Raw genomic sequence first — 22,236 nt, 5'->3', positions numbered from 1 at the left:
AGTGAAAATTTTTTGGTCTTGAAGAATTACTTTGCTGATATGAAATCCACGAAAAACATAAGATGTAGTAAACGATGTTGAAAAGGAAAGAATTTTGATTTTATAATTAGGATTCAATTTTCTTTTAATATGTTTTAGTCATAAATTATAATTATATGAAAAAATAAAATTACTTGATGGTGCAAGAAGTCTATTACACACAATGCACAAAAGTTAAACTGAAATATTAACAACACGAATATTTTTGAACCAAATTATAAATAAAAATTATTTTTATTCATTTCACATAATTTTTAAATATTTTCTCTTACCTTTTTTTTTTTACATAAAATAAATAAAATAATCAAAATTTAATAAAAATTAAACGAATAAGTCATGTTGGTTAGCCAAACAACTCTGCGGTCGTTGCTGGCATAGATTGGTCACACTAATAAGGTTGTTCAACTTGTTCGGTTCTTTCAATATCATCAACGTTGTTATCTCCGCCTCCACTCCATTCTTGTCCTTCAAATCGCTTTCGCCTTAAAGCCTAAAACCCACTTCGTTTCTGTCGACCCCTATTCTTCTCCTTCTCCAAAGACCCCTTTTTTCAATGGCTTCTATGGCTCTATCCCAATCCGTCTTCTCCACTCCCACTTCTCAAAGATTTGAGAATGCCTCCTTTCCTTTACCCACCTCCATGCTCAAACAATCTCTTGTTGCTTCCAGATGTCATTCATTGTCGACCCATTACAAGAAGATTAGGAATACTTTCATCGCCAATTGTGCTACTCCAGAAAATGATTCCAAAACAGAAACCCCAATTGAATTGAGTATGCATTGGTGCAGTTAATTGTTTTCTTTTACCTTCTTTATCTCCTTCTAATGTTTGAAATCTTGAATTGTTCATTATAGGGTACCCTGCATTTCCTACTGTGATGGATATCAATCAGATTCGCGAGGTTTTGCCCCATCGGTATGCATTTTGTTACCAGTTTATAAAAAAAAATGGTTATTTTGTTTCATTAATGACTTCACAAGACAAATTATTTAGTATTGGGGTATGAAATGGACGCGAATGGGGTCTGATAGATTTCTAGGACTTACCGCCCACTAGTTTAGGATTGAGGCATAATTGATTGATTACTTTACTGATGAGGGCTGCATTGTATTCAGTTTTCCGTTTCTTCTAGTGGATCGAGTGATTGAATACAATCCGGGAGTGTCTGCTGTGGCCATCAAGAACGTGACCATCAATGATAACTTCTTTCCAGGCCATTTCCCTGAGAGGCCAATCATGCCTGGTGTCCTCATGATTGAGGTATGCTTATGACTTGTCTGGTATTCCATGAAACTGACTGAATTTTCATTTGTATTAGTTAAAGGTTCGACCTTTTCGGTTTCTTATTGAATGTGGCATAAATAGATTCTCTTTTCAAAACTATGAAATTGGATTAATCTAGTTTATTATCACCTATTTCTGATTTTCATGTCAATGCTAATGTAACTGATGATTGTTCTGAACTTCTCCATATAGTATGTTAGTTCATGTTGTTATTAAACAGAAGTGAAATCCTTACTTTTCAAGAGTTACACTTTTTGTGGCTTGGTTTTCAATATTTCTTGGAAGAGTGCTTCTAATGAGTTATGAAAGTACACGAGATAATTGACTCGTTTTTGGAGATTTCTTCAATTTATTACCGAGTGTTCCACAGTTAACAGAAAATAATAACTCTATTCAGAAAATGGGGCTAAATGGCTGAATTGGACTTAGAGTTTTTGACATATTTGTTAGACCAGATTTTTCTTTGATCTCTTAGGTATCCACTTAAAGATCTTTTATCATTTAAGAGTTCTTTTCTACCCCAACTCATTAACGTTTTTTCCCACCTTGGTTCTTTTGTCCACATAAAATTGTGAGAGCCAGAAGATAACTGAATTTTGTCCTCAATTTAAAAGAAAAGTAAAAAACGAATAGGATTTGATGCTCTGCTGACTGAAAATTTTTCTTATAATTAGTGAATCTCTTGCTGAATTTTTCACTATGACCTAATTGTTCGTAGGAAGAATCTGTTGTCATTTTTGTGAAACTGGAACACGAGTGAAATGCTATTTATTATAGTAGATGTTTGAGGGAAGCTTTTAAAACATCACATACTATGTACTAATTGGAGAAAAAAATCACATATTATGTCCTTCACCTTAACATTTTGCTCATTTCCCTTTTCTTTCTCTTCTTTCGATTTTCAGAGCTAGCTCCTGCAAATGTTTGAGTCTTCTGGTTAGAAACAAAGCCATTGTTCTCCATTTCAAAAAAAAGAAACAAAGCCGTTGTCCTTTTTTCTTCATACTCACTCGAACCTTTGGGAAGATGGTTATGCACTACTAAAAAAAAGTCGTTCTCATACCACAGTTCAGTATAAGATAATATATTAGTGTACCACCCCAATCTTTGCCTCACATTTGAAAAAGACGGCATTTGTGATATCTATTACAGAGTGCTTAAACTGCCATGTGCCCTGATTGATTATCTCATCCAGGTTGTCAGTTTTAGGTTGAACTCATTGTCGCAAGACATGCATCACAGTAATGGGCTAAATTTAGGCTGAACTCATTGTCACTAGTTGACCCCATGACATGCATCACAAAGAGAGAGAGAGAGAGAGAGAGAGAGAGAGAGAGAAGAGGTGGGAAGGGGGGGGGGAGGGAGAGGGGAAAGAGTTTCAATTAAGAATCGATGCTACGAAACTTCTGGGCTTGAAAATAATGAGATCACATTGCAGTAGTTTTTCTTTTTTAAAGTCACATTGCAGTAGTTTACAAATGACAGTGCATTAATTTTTTGCTTAACAATTGTGGTTGGAACTTGGAAGTACACTATAAGAGAAACTAATGAAGTCCAAGATGATTGAGAACAAGACCAATTCATTGTTCGAAGAAGAGTCCTGCTCAACACTTCTCAAGCGAAGGCTCAGACATTCGTTTGACATATATTTGTTCTTGTTTGTTCCTGTGCTATCAAAAAAATCATTTGCTCTTGTGTGGTTCGTGATATCAGGCATTTGAACCCTTTAGAATTTCTTATCTTAAGTATACTTTCCAATTCTTCCTTTCGTGAAACATCTGTGATTATTTAGAGAAATTAGTGGTTGTATTGATATTTGATACCTATTTCCTCCATGGGTTATTCTTATATGTTATCCTTCCTGAATGGAGATTCATGGACATAATCTTATCCTAGCATGGAAGATAACACTACTAATTTTAACAATCAAATAAAGATAACACGATTAATGTGGAGATAGATTACGACCTTTGATACTAGCCTAAAATGCTAAGGTATCCTCTATAATGTAATGCCTGCTCTTCATGATTTGTTAACCAATGAAAAATGAGTGCCTGCTATTCGGTGGGAGAACTAATTGTTACATGAACACCAGATTTCTCATTTTATAACTATTATGATCTATCCTTCTTGGAAACCTCCTCTAGTGGAGCTTCTTCGACCTAATGTCATTATAACATGGAAGATTATGTGTGATAATTCTAGCAATATACGGGCTGTTCTGAAACTTCTACACTTCTTTGCTCTCATCAAAATGCTTTTAATGGTAATGCAGCAGCTCCTGGTGATTTTTTAATTATCTTTTTTAATATTCATAGTTTTCTCATAATAGAAGTGGAAGTAGAGTAAGTTTAAGTGAAAAGGCAATAGCTGGACTCCATTGTTATTATACAAAAAGCATGGAGGAGCACACCTTGATGGCCTCAGAGATTAAATGACGTTAGTTACTGCTAAAGCTATACCTCCCCAGGTTTTGAATGCACCTATTCTGTATGACAATGGGGAAGTCAAAATCTCCAGCTTTTTCAGATTTGTTCCCAACTATCTGTCTATCCCAGATCCTAGAGTAATAGATTATCAGGATGTGTGTATACTAAATACAGGCAGAACTACAAGGTAAATCTTTCTTTTTTAAAAGGGAGTTCTAGAATTCAGTTTAACATGAAAAACTATTACAACAATTTATAACGAAAAGGGAAGTTAATGGCATATGTAGGTAGGACGAGTTGTATTGCAGAATCATGCAAGATTGAATGCAAAACTCATCACTTATTTTCTTCTTCGTTTTAACTTGTTTAGATGAAGTTATTGTCTAAATCTCTACTTCTTCTGTTATCTTACCTTTGTTGCTGTAAGATTAGTTTTATCAAATTCTGATGGGTGTATTTCGGTCAATCCAGGCAATGGCCCAAGTTGGGGGCTTGGTTATGCTACAACCTGAAGTTGGAGGCTCCAAACAGAACTTCTTCTTTGCTGGAATAGACAAAGTAAGGTTCAGGAAGCCAGTGGTGGCTGGAGATACTTTGGTAATGAGAATGACACTGATCAAGCTACAGAAACGATTTGGAATAGCAAAGATGGAAGGTAAGGCATATGTAGGAGGGGATGTAGTCTGCGAGGGTGAATTCTTGATGGCTACAGGCAGTGAGTAATGCTGTGAAAGCTACTACTAGGAAACTTTCTAGCATCTAGATCAGTTTTTTCTCCATGCAGCTACCCCATTAATCTTAAACTAGGGAATCTCATAAATTTCTTTATCTGAAGATTAGTTGCAATCTATGAGCTTTTGGTTTCTTTCCTTGCCAAAGATAAACAGGATGATTGTGAATTCCTGTATCTGTGACAAGGTCCCTTTGTCCTTGAGTGCATTGTTATGACAATCCTGATTTTGGTTGTATGATTATGTTTAACTTATAATCCAAGAGGCAGCAAGTAACTGACAATTCTGCCATCCTGGTTGAATTATTTAGTTGGTGAGGGTTTGTGCAGCATTTTAATCAAATTTACATTTGTGACTGCAAATTATACTCATTCTTGAACTAGGCTCTTCAGTTTAAGTCATGATTATTGAATCATTTAATTGGAACTTCCACAACCATATTGCTGCCTCTGCATTGTTACAATTTATATACTGTCCCACTTAGGCCAGAGCATACATAGTTTGTAATAGATAAACTGTCTAAAGGGGGAAAAGCTTGAAGTGGCGAATCCAAGCTTTGGTTTCTTCTTTCTACATTCAACGACTCTTTTACATTGAAATGTTTAATATGAAATCCCTTACAAACCAAGAGCTCCCAGGGGTGTCTTCCCTTGCCCAGCCTCAAAATAGAAAATTAACATGGCTAACATAGCAAGTCTAGCATGCTTGATCTCAGCAACCTTTAATCTCTCAAGCTTCTCTGTGTCGGGGATGTAAACTCCATTGTTAAGTGTACCAGCTAATGCCAAAGGATCGAAGAATTTGCCACCAGGGTAACCCTGTTCGCCTGTGAAGTTGGCAAAGTTCTCAGCAGTTTTGGACCATGGAGTGGCCCATTCTAAGGACTGAGAGTCAGGGTCGAAGAAGTCGACCCACCTTTTGCTCTCAACCCAACCCATGAGGAGAAGCTGAGTGCCAAGAAGTGATCCAAAAGAGAAAGGTGCAATAGCACCAGGATCAGCACCAGCCTCAAACCATGGAATGCCACTCCATGCTTGCCCAACAAAGATGCCCAATACAGCAGCCATTGCCCATCTGCCATGAATGAGCTCAGCTTCTCTGTACCATTTCAAGAATGCAGGGTCCTTCCCAAGACCAAGTGGATCAAAACCATAGTCACCAGGGAGCCTGCAGGTGCAAATACAAGGATAAGCCTTTGCAACAGAATGAAACAGGAGAGGAAGGGCTCTACAAGTTGAGGTAAACTTTGTAAAAGTAAACTTACGAGCCATCGAGCCACTCGGGGTCAACCAAGTTGCCACCAGCTTTTACACCAGGAATCCAAGATTTCTTAGGAGCAGCAGCAGCAGCTGCCACAATGAACCTCTTGGGAGTGGCAACTCTGGCAGCAACAGGAGCACCTAACAAGGCCTGAGTTTTCTTGCCACCGGTTAAGAAAGAGGAGCTCAAGCCATTCAGCACTGCAGCAGATGTGGTGGTCATGTTTATTTTTGATAGTGGTAAGCTGCAAACGCAAAGTTTCTACTTTTTTTTAATATAGAAGTGAGATTCCTGGTTATATGGTCATGAGATCAAAAGGAGCAGATGGTAAGGAGCCAAGTAGGATAAATGAAATCTGCACATGAAATCTAGTGGATAGATTTCGGACCAATAAGATGTTGAGCTCCATCTCTATCTCCCCCTATTTGTAACCATACACGTGGACACCTTTACATGGGGTCTCTAATGCCCCTCTCTCAAATAAGAAGATATTGGGTTCCTTAAATTTTTTAGAAAATATTTTTCAATTTTTTTTATATTTGATTGATCAAAATATTTTTTTAAAATATCAAGAAAATGAAAATAAGGTTGTAAATGACATTCTAGTACTTGAAATTTGTGAGCAACAATCAAAAGTAGGGTTTGGAGAAGATAGAATGTACCTTACCTCTATTTAGTAGAGAAAGAAAAATTATTTTCGAAAGATCCTAAATTTAAAAAAAAAAATGTCAAACAGTTTTAAAAAGGGATGCAAATATGGGGGCAGTCACAACAACACATTAATGCAAAATGGAAAGTGTTACACAACAAACAAGAGACAGAACCGCAACGGAAATGAAATAATGCAATAATTGGCACACAAAAAATACCAGTGAAAGCTAAAATCGAAGATCAAGAAACTACAAAAAGAGTGTTTATACTACTAGTAAGAACACCAGGGAAAGCCTATTCTGCAAGAAAGCAAAAGAGCGCAACTTACAACTAACATTCTATCCTATAATATTCTATCCTAATAAGCAATTTTTAAGACACTTATACTAGGTCTATTTTGTCATTTTTATTAGGTTATAGTATTAATTTGATATTACACCATCCATAGAACCTCTTTTCATCCTATTATTGACTCCAAACTTAATCAACATTACAAATGGCAAGCTTGCAAAATGCGACCCATGAACTTATGACCTCGAAGTCTTGGGCCAAGTCAAGTTAAATAAATGTGCATGTCATCAAGAAACATTTCATGAAAAATATGTCCAATTTTTTTCAGTTTGTCGAGTGTGTTAGCTCCACCCCCACTCACATTCTTCTCTTCAAATGTATTGTGTCTGTCTACCTTAATTCTTCTACTTCTCCAAATTGGCTGCACGAAGCATTTATCTGACCTTATAAAAAACACATTCATATCTGCTAAATTTGGACAAAAGGCCAAGTTTATAAACTTGTCATATCTGCTAAATTTGGACAAAAGGCCAAGTTTATAAACTTGTCCGTGATGTGTGAATAACTAAGTGAGTTACTAAGATTTTTATAACCGTATTTGTTATTATTATTATTTTTTAATATTTAGAAAGATACTGCAGTTTGAGTCATATTATGGGTGTTTAGTATAATTAATACTTTCAATTATTCACCCCCTTTCCTCATTTCTTGTTTCCTTCCCTTCTGCAAAACCCTTCCAATCGTGCTAACCCTCAAACCATATGTTTTTTTCTCACAAGCACAAACCCACATATGAATTTGTTAGAAAAATCTCTATTCTCAACCCTAAAATCCATAGCCACCCAAAACATTGTTTCCCATTATCACAATCTTCAGCAACATAGAACCATAGTGAAAGTCCGTTTGAAATGGGTGAAAAACAGAGGTTTGGACCACATTATCGATGTCCAAACGGATCTTAAAGCAGCTTGTTTACTAAAAGACGCTATTGTGCGTTCACCAGTTGGGTATCTTACTGCTAAGTCGCTTGCTGATTCCCAAAAACTCCTTGGACTTACAGTTCCTACACTTAGGTTCATTCGAAGATACCCAACTCTTTTTGAGGAGTTTCCTCACCCAAAGTACCAATCTTTGCCTTGTTTTAAGCTTACCCATATTGCTAAAAATCTTCATGATCAAGAATCGAAGGTGTTTGAAGATAACCAGACTGATTTGGTTGAAAGGCTTTCCAAAGTTCTTATGATGACAACCAACAGAATGGTACTTCTTTTTACACTTTTTTTTTTAATCATTTGGTTCCATATTTTGTTGCTAAAGAAGTATGGTTTGTGTCCAACTTTGATCTTGTTGCTAAATAATTGGAGCTTTTCTTGAGGATCTTTTTTTCTAAAAGGTACTAATTATTTTATGAAAACAGCAGTAAGACTGTGCTTTTCTTGGGATTATTGCCAATTGAATGTAATTAGACTTCTGTCACTGCATTTTACCTATAATGTATCCAATGTGGAGTAGCCAGTGGATTGCTATGAATTCGAAAATGCTTTATATCCTCAAGTTGTGGTTTTGTTATATGGTAGTTGTTGGTGCAGTAAACTGGACCAATTTGGCTTAGTTGTGAAGACTTCCCATGTAGTTTTTAAGTATCAAGATAAAATGCCATTTTGTGAATTTCAAACTACAGCAGCAGTACTGCTCTTTTTCTCTATGTGGAGCTGTTTCCCGCCCCCATCCCATTTATCAAATTTGACTTTAATATTTACAGGTGGCGCTGCAATCATTACATCCTTTGAAATGGGATTTAGGATTGCCTGATGATTTTGATAAGAAATTAACTAAGAAATTTCCAGATCATTTTAGGATAGTTAAGGGAACAAATGGGTTGGCTTGCTTAAAGCTTGTTCAGTGGCCAGAAAAATATGCTGTGTCTGAGTTGCAAAAGATGAATGATGATAGCAGCCCTCTGGCGGGGTATAGGGAATTTAAAAAGGGCAAAGCTGCATTAGAATTTCCCATGAGTTTCCCAAGGGGATATGGGGCACAGAAGAAGGTCAAGGCCTGGATGGATGAGTTTCAGAAGCTGCCTTACATCTCACCTTACGAGGATTCAAGGGGAATCGACCCCAATAGTGATCTTATGGAAAAGAGAGTAGTTGGGGTTTTACATGAGTTCCTGAGCTTGACACTATACAAGAAAACAAAGAGAAATTACTTGAGGAGCCTGAGAAAGGAATTATACCTTCCAGATAGATTTACTCGAATATTTACTAGGTATCCAGGAATATTTTACCTCTCACTCAAGTGCAAGACGACGACTGTGGCATTGAGAGAGGGGTACCGTCGTGGGAGACTTGTAAATCCACATCCTCTGACACGCCACAGGGATAAGTTTCATCATGTTATGAGGACTGGGTTAATTTACCGAAGCAAAGGAGTGGACATTTTGCCTCAGCTGGATAATGTGCTTGATGAAGAAGAGAGTGAATTGACTGATGAAGAAGAGATTGAATTGACTGATGAATGCGATGGAACTTCTGATGCAGAGACAGGTAGTGATGAAGACTAGCATCCCCTCAACATAGGAAATTCATAGAGAGGAAAAGCTCTTGAGGTACCTTGACTTCTGTTATTCTCTCTATTGAGTTGTTATATTGGTGTTGATTGTACTGGATATTATATGTATATAAATGTCCTTCTGTTATGTGAAAATGGAATCTCTACTTTAAGATCTCCTGTGGCATATGGTGGAACAATATTGAAAATTGGCAACTCTTTTGGGTTCATTGAATAGTCGTCGTTGGTAGAAAGGATGGTTTTACTAATACATATAACCTCTATCTAGAGGGTACCGTTATATTGCAGTTCATACAATATGAGTTCCTCTATCCATTTTAATTTAGAAAGAAGGAAGATGGATGTGAAAATCAATATGATCAATCGTGGACATGTTGACATGGTAAATTTTGAGAATTGGTACCACAAAGGAAGGATATTTCAATTAAATAACCTTGACAACTATAAACTAAACAACAGAAAAGATGGTTATATCAAATTTCATTTTTTTTTGTTAAAGAAATTAATAGCACACATCTTCCTAGTCTAAATATATTCCATAGAACACAATTCTACAACAACAACAACAACCCAGTGAAATCCCACAATGTGGGGTCTGGGGAGGGTAAAGTGTACGCAGAACTTACTCCTACCAAGGTAGGAAGGCTGTTTCCAAAAGACCCTCGGCTTAATAAAAGCACAAAAGCATAGAAAGAGGTTAGATAAGGCATATATGGGAAAGCAAATACAGAGAGCGACAAAGATAAAATAGAATAATCAAAGTACAGAAAGTGATAGATAATAATAGAAATCAGAGCACAAGAAATTATAGTGCGCTAATGCGCCTACTAATAGGGAGGAATAACAAGACTATGTACTAGCCTTCTACCCTAATGTGAGTCCTCCACACCCTCCTATCTAAGGTCATGTCCTCGGTAAGCTATAACTGCATCATGTCCTGTCTAATCACTTCTCCCCAATATTTCTTCGGCCTACCCCTACCTCTCCTGAAACCATCCATAGCCAACCTCTCAGTCCTCCGCACTGGGGCATCTGTGTCTCTCCTCTTCACATGCCCAAACCATCTCAGTCGCATTTTCCGCATCTTGTCTTCCACCGAGGCCACTCCTACCTTGTCCCGAATAGCCTCGTTTCTAATCTTGTCGCTCCTGGTATGCTCACACATCCATCTCAACATTTTCATCTCGGCAACTTTCTTCTTTTGAATGTGAGAGACCTTAACTGGACAACACTCCGCCTCATATAACATAGCCGATCTAACCATCACTTTGTAGAACTTGCCCTTAAGTTGTGGTGACACCTTCTTGTCACATAGCACACCGAAAGCGAGCCTCCATTTCATCCACCCTGCCCCAATACGGTGTGTGACATCATCGTCAATCTCCCCGCTGCCTTGTATGATAGACCCAAGGTACTTGAAACTACTTTTCTTTTGGATAGCCTGGTCACCAAGCCTAACTTCCGCGCCAACCTCCTGAGGTGTCTCACTGAACTTGCACTCTAAGTACTCTGTCTTGGTCCTACATTAAGCTGATATAACAGTTTTCTCGCTCATTTAATTGGCTTTTTAAATTTTGATGGTTTGTGTGCTTTTTTGTTGATGTATAACTCTCAGGCATAAGGTATTTCATTTTACTTGATCATATATTCCAAGTTTATCAGAAACATTGTTCTCACGGCTGCTTAAGGAGGAAAATATATCCATTGGGATGTGGATACTGTTTGTTTTTTGTTTTTTCTCTGGATAAAGTCTTATTTGGGTGTCTTCTAAATTACAGGAGCAAGCATTTTTTGTGACTCTTGGTACCCTATTAAGTAGACTAGGATGCAAAGATATCCTACATTTCCAGAACAAGAAGTGGAACTGTTGACTATTAAGTGATACTACCTCTGGGAAAAATTATAAGATATCTACACCTTGTACTTTGTATTATTATAAGATATCTACACCTTGTACTTTGTGGTATATACTAAGATAAAATAAAATTCTTTATGCTTGTAACCTGATGTGGGAGACTCCAGAGAGAACTTCTTTTGCTGTAATAGACAAAGGTTCAGGAAGTCATTGGTGGCTGGAGATATTTTGGCGACGAGAATGACACTGATCAAGCAAGCTGCAAAAACAATTTGGAATAGCAAAGATGGAAGGAATGGCATATGTAGTAGGGAATGTGGTTTGTAAGGGAGAGTTCTTGATGGCTACAGGCAGTATGAGTAACGCTGTGCAGCTATTAGTCTATTATTAGGAAACTTTCTGGCAGCTTGATCAGTTTTCTCCCTCCATCTGCCCTCATTAATGTTAAACTAGGGATTTTCTTCTTTAAAAAAAAGATCATCTGAAGAGTAGTACTATGAGCTTTTGGTTTATTTCCTTGCCAAGGCTAAATGAAATGGTTTGTTTCATTCAGGATGAATGCAAATTCCCTGTATGTGATCACGGGTCCCTTTGTCCTTCCGTGCATTGGAAAGATAATCCTTATTCTGATTGTATGAGCTTTTGATCTTATAACCCAGAAGGCAGCAACTCACTGAGAATGCTACCTTCCTGGTTGAATTATGCTCTTGTGAAGGTTTGTCCTGCATTTTGATCATATTTTTATTTGAGACTGCAAATTATGCTCATTATTGAACGGGGTTCTTCAGATGTTAAGTGATGATTCTCGAATCATTCCATTGGAATTTTAACTACCATATCTCCGTATCTATATCATTACAATTGTTATACTGCCCTACTTGGGCGAGAGCAATGTTATTTTCTTGAAGTATATAAATTATGTAAGATAATAAACTGTATCAAGGGAAGATTTTGAATTTTCTCAAGGGGGCAAATCCAAGCTTTGGTTTCTTCTTTCTACATCCAGTGACTCTTTACAATGAAATGTTTAATATGAAACCCGTTACAAACCAAGAGCTCCCAGGGGTGTCTTCCCTTGCCCTGCTTCAAAATAGAAAATTAACATGGCTAACATAGCAAGTCTAGCATGTTTGATCTCAGCAACCTTTAATCTCTCAAGCTTCTCTGTGTCTGGGATGTAAACTCCATTGTTAAGCGTACCAGCTAATGCCAAAGGATCGAAGAATTTGCCACCAGGGTAACCCTGTTCGCCTGTGAAGTTGGCAAAGTTCTCAGCAGTCTTGGACCATGGAGTGGCCCATTCTATGGACTGAGAGTCAGGGTCAAAGAAGTCGACCCACCTTTTGCTCTCAACCCAACCCATGAGGAGAAGCTGAGTGCCAAGAAGTGATCCAAAAGAGAAAGGTGCAATAGCACCAGGGTCAGCACCTGCCTCGAACCATGGAATGCCACTCCAGGCTTGACCAACAAAGATGCCAACTACTGCAGCCATTGCCCATCTGCCATGAATGAGCTCAGCTTCTCTGTACCATTTCAAGAATGCAGGGTCCTTCCCAAGACCAAGTGGATCAAAACCATAGTCACCAGGGAGCCTGCAAGTTCAAATATCGTTAAGCCTTTGCAAAAGAATGAAACAGGGGAAAGGAGCAGAGACAAAACTTGAGCAAGTTCAGGGATCAAACTTTCTTCTCGAACCACATATACATGTTCTGAATACACCAATTCTAAATCCTAGACTCATCTCTAGGTGATGGGGGTTGAGGGTCGGATATATAAAGTGAACTTACGAGCCATCGAGCCACTCAGGGTCAACCAAATTGCCACCACCCTTTACACCAGGAAGCCAAGATTTCTTGGGAGCAGCAGCCACCACAATGAACCTCTTGGGAGTGGCAGCATCACCAACTCTGGCGGCAAGGGGAGCACCTAACAAGGCCTGACTTTTCTTGCCACCAGTCAAGAAAGAGGAGCTCAAACCATTAAGCACTGCAGCAGATGTTGTAGCCATGTTTGTTTTGTATATGTGTAGGAATAGGATGATAGTAATAAGCTGCTATGCAAAGATCTGGATGGTGGTTTGTTGTGTCTCTACTTTGAATGAAGTAGAGAGATATAAGGTTATGAGGTCAAAAGGGGCATATGGTAAGGAGCCAAGTAGGATAAATGAAATCTGCACATGAAATCTGGTGGATAGATTTCAGACCAATAAGATCTTGAGTTACATCTCTATGTCCCTTGTTTGTACCATACACGTGGACACTTCTTTCTCCTTTAGTTTTGATTCTCTGTCTTAGTTGTTACTCCTGTACTGTATGCATATATGATCTGTAACACCCACCCACTCCCACCCTCCCCCATAAAAAAAAACACAACCTCTCAAATGCTTGAACTAAAGATTTTTCTCTTCTTTTTTGTGTCAGCAAATGTCGTTAATTAAAAGGTTGTGTTGATTTTAAGATATTGAGTATCATAGCTTCCACTAAGTTCTATGAAGCTAAGGTACTAGTACTTGTAATTTGTAACAGCCCTAGCTTTCATAATTAGTGTCTAATACTTTTATATTACATTACTCGTGATGACACTTGCAAAATGCAATCCATGAACTTAGGACCTAGAAGGGCAACTCAAGAGTTAAGTTCTAAAAATTCTAAGGGAGAAAATGATGTGGTTTTATACACCCTCTCCCCACTCCACTTCATTTGTATATTCTTTATCCGTGAATAATAATCAAGTAATACTGTATCACTCAAAAGATATCTACAATAGGACCATTTTAGGCAAAGCAACACTTAATAAAAAATTAAAATTTATAAGCTTGAAAGACAAATTAACCACTACGATAGGACCATTTTAGAGAAAGCAATAACAAAGATCTCATTTGGGTTTGCGGCCCATATAGCAATTGAGAATCGGTGGTGGTATTTGAGAGTTTCCAGGTAGCCAAAACCCGTTTTTCCCGGGTAAAACCAAACAGAAAACAACGACCATCATCACTCCCAAGAAAAGAAAAGACATGAACATCTATCCACAAAAACAACTCATCTTCAACTAAAATATTCTATCTTTAATTGCTAGATGCATTTGTTGTCATAATAGTTATGGCTGATTCCTTAACAGGTTCTCAATTCTTTGCCACCTATTTTTCTGCTCAAAAACCCTTCCTTTTACTCCCACTTGTTTCCCTTCACTACCCAACTCCTGTCAGAAGAAGAGGAAGAAGAAAACCACTTCACATTGCTTTCTGCTCCACACCCACTTCCCCAAATATTGATGTCATCTCCACCCATGGTATGTTTTCCTTTTTAAATTGCTTGTTTTCTTTCTCTCATGTGATAAAAATATGTTCTTTTCCCAATTTTTGATGTTTTATCTTTTGGGGGTGTGGCAGAGCATTCTGATGGCACTGTACTGTTTCGGTTTGGGGACCCAAGCGAGGTAGCGAAAGAGAATGAATTGGAGGAACCCCTTTTGGGGGTTGAAGAGGTGGAAAGGGATGGTGAGGAGGAAGTTAGTGTGGTGAAGGTTTTACATGGTGGTAATGAGAGAGAAGTCATTGTCAAGAAAGTAGAGAGAGAAGCCGAGGGTCAGGCTGTGACTGTGGCCACTGATGCTGGTGTCTCTGAATCAGTAGCAACTAACAACAGGAGTAATGATTTTGTTGAAAAAGAGATTGGATTGTGTGAAGATTTTCCCGCTGATGAAATTGGTTTGGTTTCACCTCTACGAATTCAAGATCAATCTGTGGCTGAAGTCGATATTGAGAATGCAGGACATGTTGAGGAGATTTTTAAAAAGAAAAATGATAGTGAAGCTTCAGTTCCACCACCAGATAATTCCAATCCTTCTTTGGAAATTGAGGAAGAAGTGAAGGGTCAATCAAGTGATGAATCATTTGAAGAATTGGATGATGACAAGTCACCTCTTTTAAGTTCACCTGCAGCAATGCCTGAATATTCTGACTTGGTAAACACTAAGGAAATTGAAGAATCTGAGGGAGAAGGTTCAAGTCAATTGACAGAGAACGATGGTGACAAGGATTGTCACGATGATTCAAATCCTTTGATGGAAAATGGTACTGCTTTGAGTGAAATTGAGGCAGCCGAGGATTATATTGAGATTGTCCAACAGACTCAACAAGTATCTGAAAATATTGATCCTATGATGGAAGAGCCCGTAGAGAGCGCTCCCGAGGTAATTAATCTGGGGAATACTGAAACTGTTGTTGATGAAATTAATCTAGAGATTACTCCCGAGAGAATTAATCTGGGGGATACTGAAACTGTTGGCGAAATTAGTCCCGAGAATGCTCCCGAGGGAATTCATCTGGGGAATACTGAAACTGTTGTTGACGAAATTAGTTCAGACAATGCTCCTGATGGAATTGATCTGGGGAATACTGAAACTGTTGTTGACGAAATTTGTCCAGAGAATGTTCCAGGGGGAATTAATCAGGGGAATACTGAAACTGTTGTTGATGAAATTAGTCCAGAGAATCCTGATATTAGACATTTGTCTATGGATGCTGAAGACCAGAGTATCGAAGTCCTTAATTTTGAAAATGATGATCTAACCGAGCTGAGTAATTTGTCTGTATTTACAGAAGATCAGGCTTCCCAAATTAGTACCTTCAAGGATAGTGGTGAGACTAATGTGATTGAAGCAATGCCTCTGTCTCCTAAGCTGGGGGCTGAACCAATTCTTGATGAGGAAGTTGATCAAAACCTAATATCAGAGTCTAATGAAGGTGAAAGTCCATTACCAGTGAGTTCTATCCACCTATCAATAAGTTTTGACGTGGTAAATTATGTGCGTGTCATTACAGTGCTCTGATTGCTCTTTCTTCATGTATATGGTAATCTTATTGTGGATCAGATGAAGTCACCTAAACAGATTAATTTGGACTGTGGTTTAATAATTTGTGCATCAAATGTTATCTGGCCGATGTTGTGATTTAGGCATTTATTATAGACTGGTGTATATTGTGCAATATGTGGCAATTCCTGAATTAAGAGCAGCATATACGTCATATTCTTATTTATTCTAGTTATGTATTTAACATGCTCCTTTGCAAGACTCCTCTCTGAGTTAAGCTACAATAAGGCTGATCTTCAAGCTCAACTAGATACGGTAAACTTGGTTTTAAATGCTACTAGATGTTTGTTGGCGTGCAGCATTTGAAAACTTTATTATTCCTCCAAGTGCACTGATGATTGAAGAATCAACAAATTATAATTTCATCATGGCTGTTTTTTTTAACCTTCAAGTTCGAAATTCTCGTAGTTAATTAGCGTAACACCTAGTTGTTGGTTTTTTATCTCAATAGAATAGTATACAAGATGGAATGTTTATTGGAATTTGGAATTGTGAAATCACATTACTACATGATATCATAGTGAGTTAGAGACATATGTACAAAGGTATAATGGATATGTGTCATCAAAGAAGCTGCTATTGGTGAAACACTTTAGCATCCCTCTTCTCTTTCATACAAGTCCCTTCTTTCTCTAGTTTCCAACACAGTGATCTGTTATTCTTCTCCTATGCTAGTAGTATGCAAGTTGGGTGATTGTCACACACACTAGTTGGTCAAAACCTGGTCACAGAAAGCTTTTACTTCAGTTATCAACTTTCACTTTGATTGTGCTTTAGAACTTATGCTTTCATCAAATTAGTAATTCATCAGCAATTTCCTGGTTAATATTTCTCATATTTGATGCTATCTTTTTGACCAAGTAGTTAGCCATCTTACGCTACTTTAACATTGATCACTATCCTAAAGATTTGGTTAGAACATATTTGGTACTTGAAAGATTCCATGTACGCCTCTTCATATAATTACATGCTTGAGTGTGTTGTTTGGGAGCAAAATGAACTGGTTCTTCCAGCACACTGCAGCTATAATTTATTCCCTTCTATACTTTTCTCAGCCAGATGCAAATTTGCCTAGCTTATCCTTGGAAGAGGAAAGAAAGGAAGATGTAGAAAACACTGGGATCATGGAAGTGTCTGGTCATGAAGTTGCTGAGGATGAATCTTCAGAAGTCTTTGATAGCAGGTATTCATATTCTAAATTCTTTAGATATATATGTTGCTAAATTCGTTAAAGATTGTTGATGTTAAGAGTTATTTTGTTTACACGTTTCTTTAGTATTATACTGTTGTAGAGCAACACACATGTTATATCCTTTAACAAATAGGAGTAGCTTATTTTGGCAACATTGCCCCCTATACATCATAAAAGATTAAGAGGGTAATGTCCTTATGTTTACTTTGAGCTAGTAGTAATGCATCTGATGTCCAATGCTCTCATTTTCAACAGCAAGGAAGCTACACCAGCAGCAGCAGAATTAATTCTGTCTTCTGGTGCTACTTTACTACAATATCCCTCCAAGGTATTTCAGATATGCCTTTCTTATAATTTTCAATTTTTGAAATTAAAAGTGATCACTTAGTCATAAGGTTGAATTGAGTTTTATGGTATTTTTACTATTAAGATGCACAAAAAAGGTAGTTCAGCTTTTAAATATATACTCACAAGTTTTGAATTTCCAGATGAAGTAAATGTTTATTCATTAAAATTGAATTTGGAATATAAGTCAAAAGATATTGATTATTATTTTCTTGTAGCGAATAAAACATCATGATTTATGAGTAAGAAATTCGAAAAACAATAAATAAACCAGGCATTCGCAGGTGGACATGAAGCATACTTTATTGCTTGTGGAAAGTGGCTAGGGGTAGCCGATGGAGTTGGTTCCTGGTCATTGGAAGGTAATTGCTCTCTGACTTGTTTTTCTATCATGCATGGCACCTGTATAGCCTTGAGTTCAGAGTGGAATTCATGAATTAACTTCCATGGAATTTTAGAAGGTTAGAGGCACCTAGTGATATTTTCCAACTCATTGATGATCAAGTCCCGGAGCATTTTAGTATATGTCTATTTTAAGAGAATGTGCCTTTTATTACTCAGGGAGTGATCCAGGAGTATATGCCCAGGAACTCATGCAAAATAGTGAATTCATTGTTTCTCAATGTGACAAGGATTCAATAAATGACCCTAAGCAAGTTCTTAATCTGAGCGTCTCAAAAACAGATTCCCCAGGATCTTCAACAGTCTTGATTGCTCATTTTGATGGAAAGGTATATTCATTACAAAATTAATATGTCTGTCTTATGCTACACAACACCTCACACATACCTATAAAAGCATAGTCCGGTGCACGAAGCTTCCCACATTCACACAGGGTTTGAGAAAGGGCCACATCTCAAGGGGGTGTGATGTAGGTGGCCTACTCTGATACAAATACAAGTATCATTGGCTGATTACACAGATCGAACCATTGAGCTATAAGTCACATGAAGACAACTTTACTGATGCTCCAAGGCTCGCTTTCAGCTCACACACACCAATATGTTTGTAAATTCATTATGGATTGACATTTGAATGAATTAAGCTGAAAACTCGATTTGAACTCTTTTTAGTATCATGCTCTTTGCTTTCTCTAGCTTTTGTTTTTCAACGAGTCAAAAAGGGAGAAACCTTCAATTTCATATTCTGCAGTAACAATCGGCGTTGTTTTAACTTTGAAATGTCTTATTCTTTAAATTCGACAACTTGCTAACGGTTTTCATCTAAAAGATATCATTGTCGTATGTGTGCACTTAATAGCAATATAAGAGTATTAGGAAGTTAACACTGCTGTACGGTGAGAAACTTTTGCTAAGGATATTGATTGCTGACATGTTACTGGAACAATCTTCCAGTTCATCAATGTGCTTATATGCCAGAAGAAAATCATGACAAGTATTTATGAATGCTCACTCATGAACTTATTTTGAAATGAAATTTATTGTTAGCAGGCTCTTTATGTGGCTAATATTGGCGACTCTGGATTTATCATAGTAAGGAATGGCCGTGTTTATAGGAAGTCATCACCCATGCTTCATGAATTCAATTTGCCCATACAAATTGATAAAGGCGATGATCCATCTCAATTTCTGGAGGTATGTATGTGCACATGTTGAATGAGGCAAGAGAGATGTATCCAAGCTTGTATCTAGAAATTACTCCATTTCTTGTGCATTGCACCTTATGCTTCAGGAATACAAGATAGAGTTAGATGAAGGGGACGTCATTGTCACTGCAACAGATGCACTTTTTGACAACTTATATGATCAAGAAATAGTGTCAATCGTCTCAAGGTCACTGGAAGCTGACAAAAGTCCTCAGGTGTTAGTGCTATTTTTTTTTACATTTTCTTGTCTTACCTTCTATGAAATGGTACTATTGTTTTCTTGTTTTTTGGGTGCTATCCGAAGGTGACAACTTCTTCTTAGAGCAATAATGGATGCAGTTAATTTCAAAATCAATAGAGTCAAGTTGGTTAGTGGCCGTCTATTTACGCAGCAAAGAAAGTCAAAGGCTTTAGCTCGAATGCATGACTTATGTCTCTTTTTCCATTTATAAATGTAAGACCATAAGTTCTAGATATGGGGGTTCACGCTATAGCTGAACACAAAGAGATGACACCTTTTTTACTGGAAAAGATTGTTTTAGTTTTATTAAATTGTTCTACCAAGTGCTTCAGGTTTTGGTATTTCTGTCACAACATGGACAAGCACTAACCTCTCCTTTTGGTTGTGCGAGTATCCAAGCTCCTCTACGACCTGCAAACTTTCAGATTAATTTTAGGATTGCTCCTCCAAAATCCATCGTGTAATTAAATCACATTTCTTGTATGTAACTGCAAAGTCTTTATATGGTCTCTTTTTTCTTCTTTAGGAAACTGCGGAGATTTTGGCAACAAGAGTGCAACAAGTGGGTAGTTCTACTTCAGGGAGAAGTCCATTTGCTGATGCAGCTCAAGCAGCCGGATATTTTGGGTATACTGGTGGCAAGCGCGATGATGTGGTTGTCATTGTATCCGTAATTCAAAAGGTAATCATGTCAAATGACAACTAGTACTATTGTATTATATATATCTAGTTGCATTCCACGTAAATTCCTTTATTTTTTCCTTCCACTTTGTAAGAGTTTTGATGTCTTGAAGAAAGTAACTGTAACATCTATGCTGATGGGGTGCAATTGCTTCATTGAAATGTAAATTGCTATAGCAGTAATTCAATTGTCATTGAGCTAGCTAAATTTCGAAACTAAATCGAAATAAACGAATGCATTTTTTTAATTTAAGGTTTTAAGTATTCAAAAGTTACATGTCGAATATTATTAGGATGCAGTTTAGGAAATTCTTTGTTAAATATCACTCAATTAAAGAGGGCATGCCAAAGCCCAAGGCATGCTTGTGATATGATTGGAATGTGAGTTGGATTGGTCCCAAAGAACCTCAAAGTCACACTTTTTGATATATTTGAAGATCTTTTTATGGGCAATACGAATTAAGTTTATTCCCAAACTTGTGTGGACCAAATCATTTTTTGGGTTTGAAAACTATTTCCTCTCCTCGTAAAGGTTGTGCAAATATGTAGAAAAATGCTGCTGCTTTATATCCCACGTGAAATCTTTCTGCTGGAACTGCAAGCTAACCAAAAAGAACTCTTGTCTAATAGTCTACCACTTAATTCCAAACACAAACATATACTTATTGGTGAATTATGTATATATGTAAATAAGGTTACGAGGCCGAAAGGCATAAAAATGCTCTCTAAGTGCATGTATGCACCGGTAAGAGTCTGTTTGGCATTACTGCTAAAAATTGTTTATTTTTTGAAGTACTTTTTTAAAATAAAATTTTAGAAAAGTGATTTTGAAACAAAATAATTTGTGTTTGGCTGATTCATTTGAAAAGTATTTTTTATAAACAAATTGTGTTCTGCTAATTTTTTAAAAAAGTGTTTTTGAGAGTCAAATTACAAAAAAATAAGTATTAATGAATTTTGTAGAGAGAAATTATTTTAAATATCTCTTATAAAAAAATTAATTTAATTTTTATTTTTATTAAATTAAAATGTACATGTTCAAATTTTCATTCAATATTATACATAGATAAATAAAAAAATATTAATATAATATTAACATGATTTAAATGTAATTAAAAATATCAAACAAAATAAATTTAAAAATCATTACACAAATTAAATCACTACATACGAAAAATTTACCACAAAAAAAAATAAGTATAAGAGACATATTGACAAATATGTATATATGGCATGGATATTTTGATCTTGAAAAAAAATAATTGTGTTTCTGCTTTCTGCTTCTGCTTTTCTTTAAGAATCAGAAATTTTTAATTTATTCCCAACAATAAAAAAATTATTTTTCTTTCTATTTAAAAATAATTTTGCTAATTGATCAAACATTTTAATTTTTTAAAATAAATATTGTTGACTTCCCAACAACAATGGCAAAAAAGCTCTTTGTGTGAAACTGTGAATATTAACATGAACAAAAAAACAAAATTGAAGTCCATCGAGAACGAGTGCTTAACCAAAAAAAAAAAGAAGAGAGAGAGACAGAAGAAGAAGTGGGAGCAAAATTCGAGTAAATTTCACCCGGTGACTATTAAAATGTGAATTTATCATACAAAACGTATTTTCAATTTTTTGCTATATAAAAGTCATTCAAATTTAAGAATTAGCACAGAAAAAATATTTTCTATTTTAGACCACATAAAAATCATCACTCAAAAGCATCATATTTTTAATTTTATTTTGTCACATAAATTCATTTAATTTTAAATAAATGAATTTCACCTATTTTTTTTAATGTTTTATACCGAAAATTGGGAAAGAGAAGAGGAATTCGTGGTTGAATTCTTTAATGTATGGAGGTGGAGGTGGTGGAAGGGACCCATGAAAGCATCACTAATCCCGGGAGAGTAGCAAAGCAACATAAAGGAATTAAGTAGCCACACCTCATTCACACTTGACTTCTTTTTTGTCACAAATTCAATCATAGGAATGAGCACCTGGTATCGCATCATGTTCTTGCATTCAAAAGGAGTTTATTCAGAATTAAAAAGTGGTTGAATATAATATTTTTTAGGCGCTTGAGTGACCTTTTAGGTGAAATAGCAAATAATAAGTGACTTTTCTGATACATATAAGATATGTACAAGCATGTGTCTTTGGAAACTACCTCTAATGAAAAATTCTCAGGTTGCC

The 22,236-nt window shown here is 36.6% G+C and overlaps 5 protein-coding genes across 6 annotated transcripts; 3 read left to right on the top strand and 2 right to left on the bottom strand.

Annotated features, from left to right (window-relative positions):
• The first annotated feature begins 387 nt into the window (after nt 1-387).
• LOC129885780 (uncharacterized) lies at nt 388-4,793 on the top strand. Its single transcript, XM_055960193.1, has 4 exons — nt 388-812; nt 895-955; nt 1,156-1,300; nt 4,225-4,793. The coding sequence occupies exons 1-4, from the start codon at nt 593-595 to the stop codon at nt 4,474-4,476; spliced, it is 678 nt and encodes a 225-aa protein (XP_055816168.1). The 5' UTR covers nt 388-592; the 3' UTR covers nt 4,477-4,793.
• A 78-nt stretch (nt 4,794-4,871) lies between these two features.
• LOC129885779 (chlorophyll a-b binding protein CP24 10B, chloroplastic) lies at nt 4,872-6,046 on the bottom strand. The gene is made up of 2 exons (XM_055960192.1): nt 5,749-6,046; nt 4,872-5,651 (listed from the first exon to the last, which is right to left on the bottom strand). Exons 1-2 carry the CDS (start codon nt 5,964-5,966, stop codon nt 5,102-5,104), a joined length of 768 nt encoding a protein of 255 aa, XP_055816167.1. The 5' UTR covers nt 5,967-6,046; the 3' UTR covers nt 4,872-5,101.
• A 1,232-nt stretch (nt 6,047-7,278) lies between these two features.
• On the top strand, nt 7,279-11,882 carry LOC129885777 (protein WHAT'S THIS FACTOR 9, mitochondrial). Of its 2 annotated transcripts, XM_055960189.1 has the most exons (3): nt 7,280-7,946; nt 8,449-9,294; nt 11,036-11,882. In XM_055960189.1, exons 1-2 carry the CDS (start codon nt 7,479-7,481, stop codon nt 9,247-9,249), a joined length of 1,269 nt encoding a protein of 422 aa, XP_055816164.1. In that variant the 5' UTR covers nt 7,280-7,478; the 3' UTR covers nt 9,250-9,294; nt 11,036-11,882. The 2 variants fall into 2 exon arrangements, with proteins under 2 accessions (XP_055816165.1, XP_055816164.1); XM_055960190.1 differs by lacking the exon at nt 11,036-11,882 and having other exon boundaries at nt 7,279-7,946; nt 8,449-9,409.
• Nucleotides 11,883-12,068: 186 nt separating this feature from the next.
• On the bottom strand, nt 12,069-13,243 carry LOC129885778 (chlorophyll a-b binding protein CP24 10A, chloroplastic). Its single transcript, XM_055960191.1, has 2 exons — nt 12,900-13,243; nt 12,069-12,704 (listed from the first exon to the last, which is right to left on the bottom strand). The coding sequence occupies exons 1-2, from the start codon at nt 13,118-13,120 to the stop codon at nt 12,155-12,157; spliced, it is 771 nt and encodes a 256-aa protein (XP_055816166.1). The 5' UTR covers nt 13,121-13,243; the 3' UTR covers nt 12,069-12,154.
• A 104-nt stretch (nt 13,244-13,347) lies between these two features.
• LOC129885775 (probable protein phosphatase 2C 62) lies at nt 13,348-20,320 on the top strand. The gene is made up of 9 exons (XM_055960188.1): nt 13,348-14,400; nt 14,501-15,873; nt 17,040-17,167; nt 17,432-17,504; nt 17,796-17,883; nt 18,083-18,252; nt 18,973-19,116; nt 19,214-19,342; nt 19,895-20,320. The coding sequence occupies exons 1-9, from the start codon at nt 14,211-14,213 to the stop codon at nt 20,072-20,074; spliced, it is 2,475 nt and encodes an 824-aa protein (XP_055816163.1). The 5' UTR covers nt 13,348-14,210; the 3' UTR covers nt 20,075-20,320.
• Nucleotides 20,321-22,236: the final 1,916 nt, after the last annotated feature.

Source organism: Solanum dulcamara, chromosome 4, assembly GCF_947179165.1.
Source record: "Solanum dulcamara chromosome 4, daSolDulc1.2, whole genome shotgun sequence".
NCBI lineage: Eukaryota > Viridiplantae > Streptophyta > Magnoliopsida > Solanales > Solanaceae > Solanum > Solanum dulcamara.
Note: the sequence above shows the minus strand (reverse complement) of the source record. Positions and strands in the feature narration are given on the sequence as shown.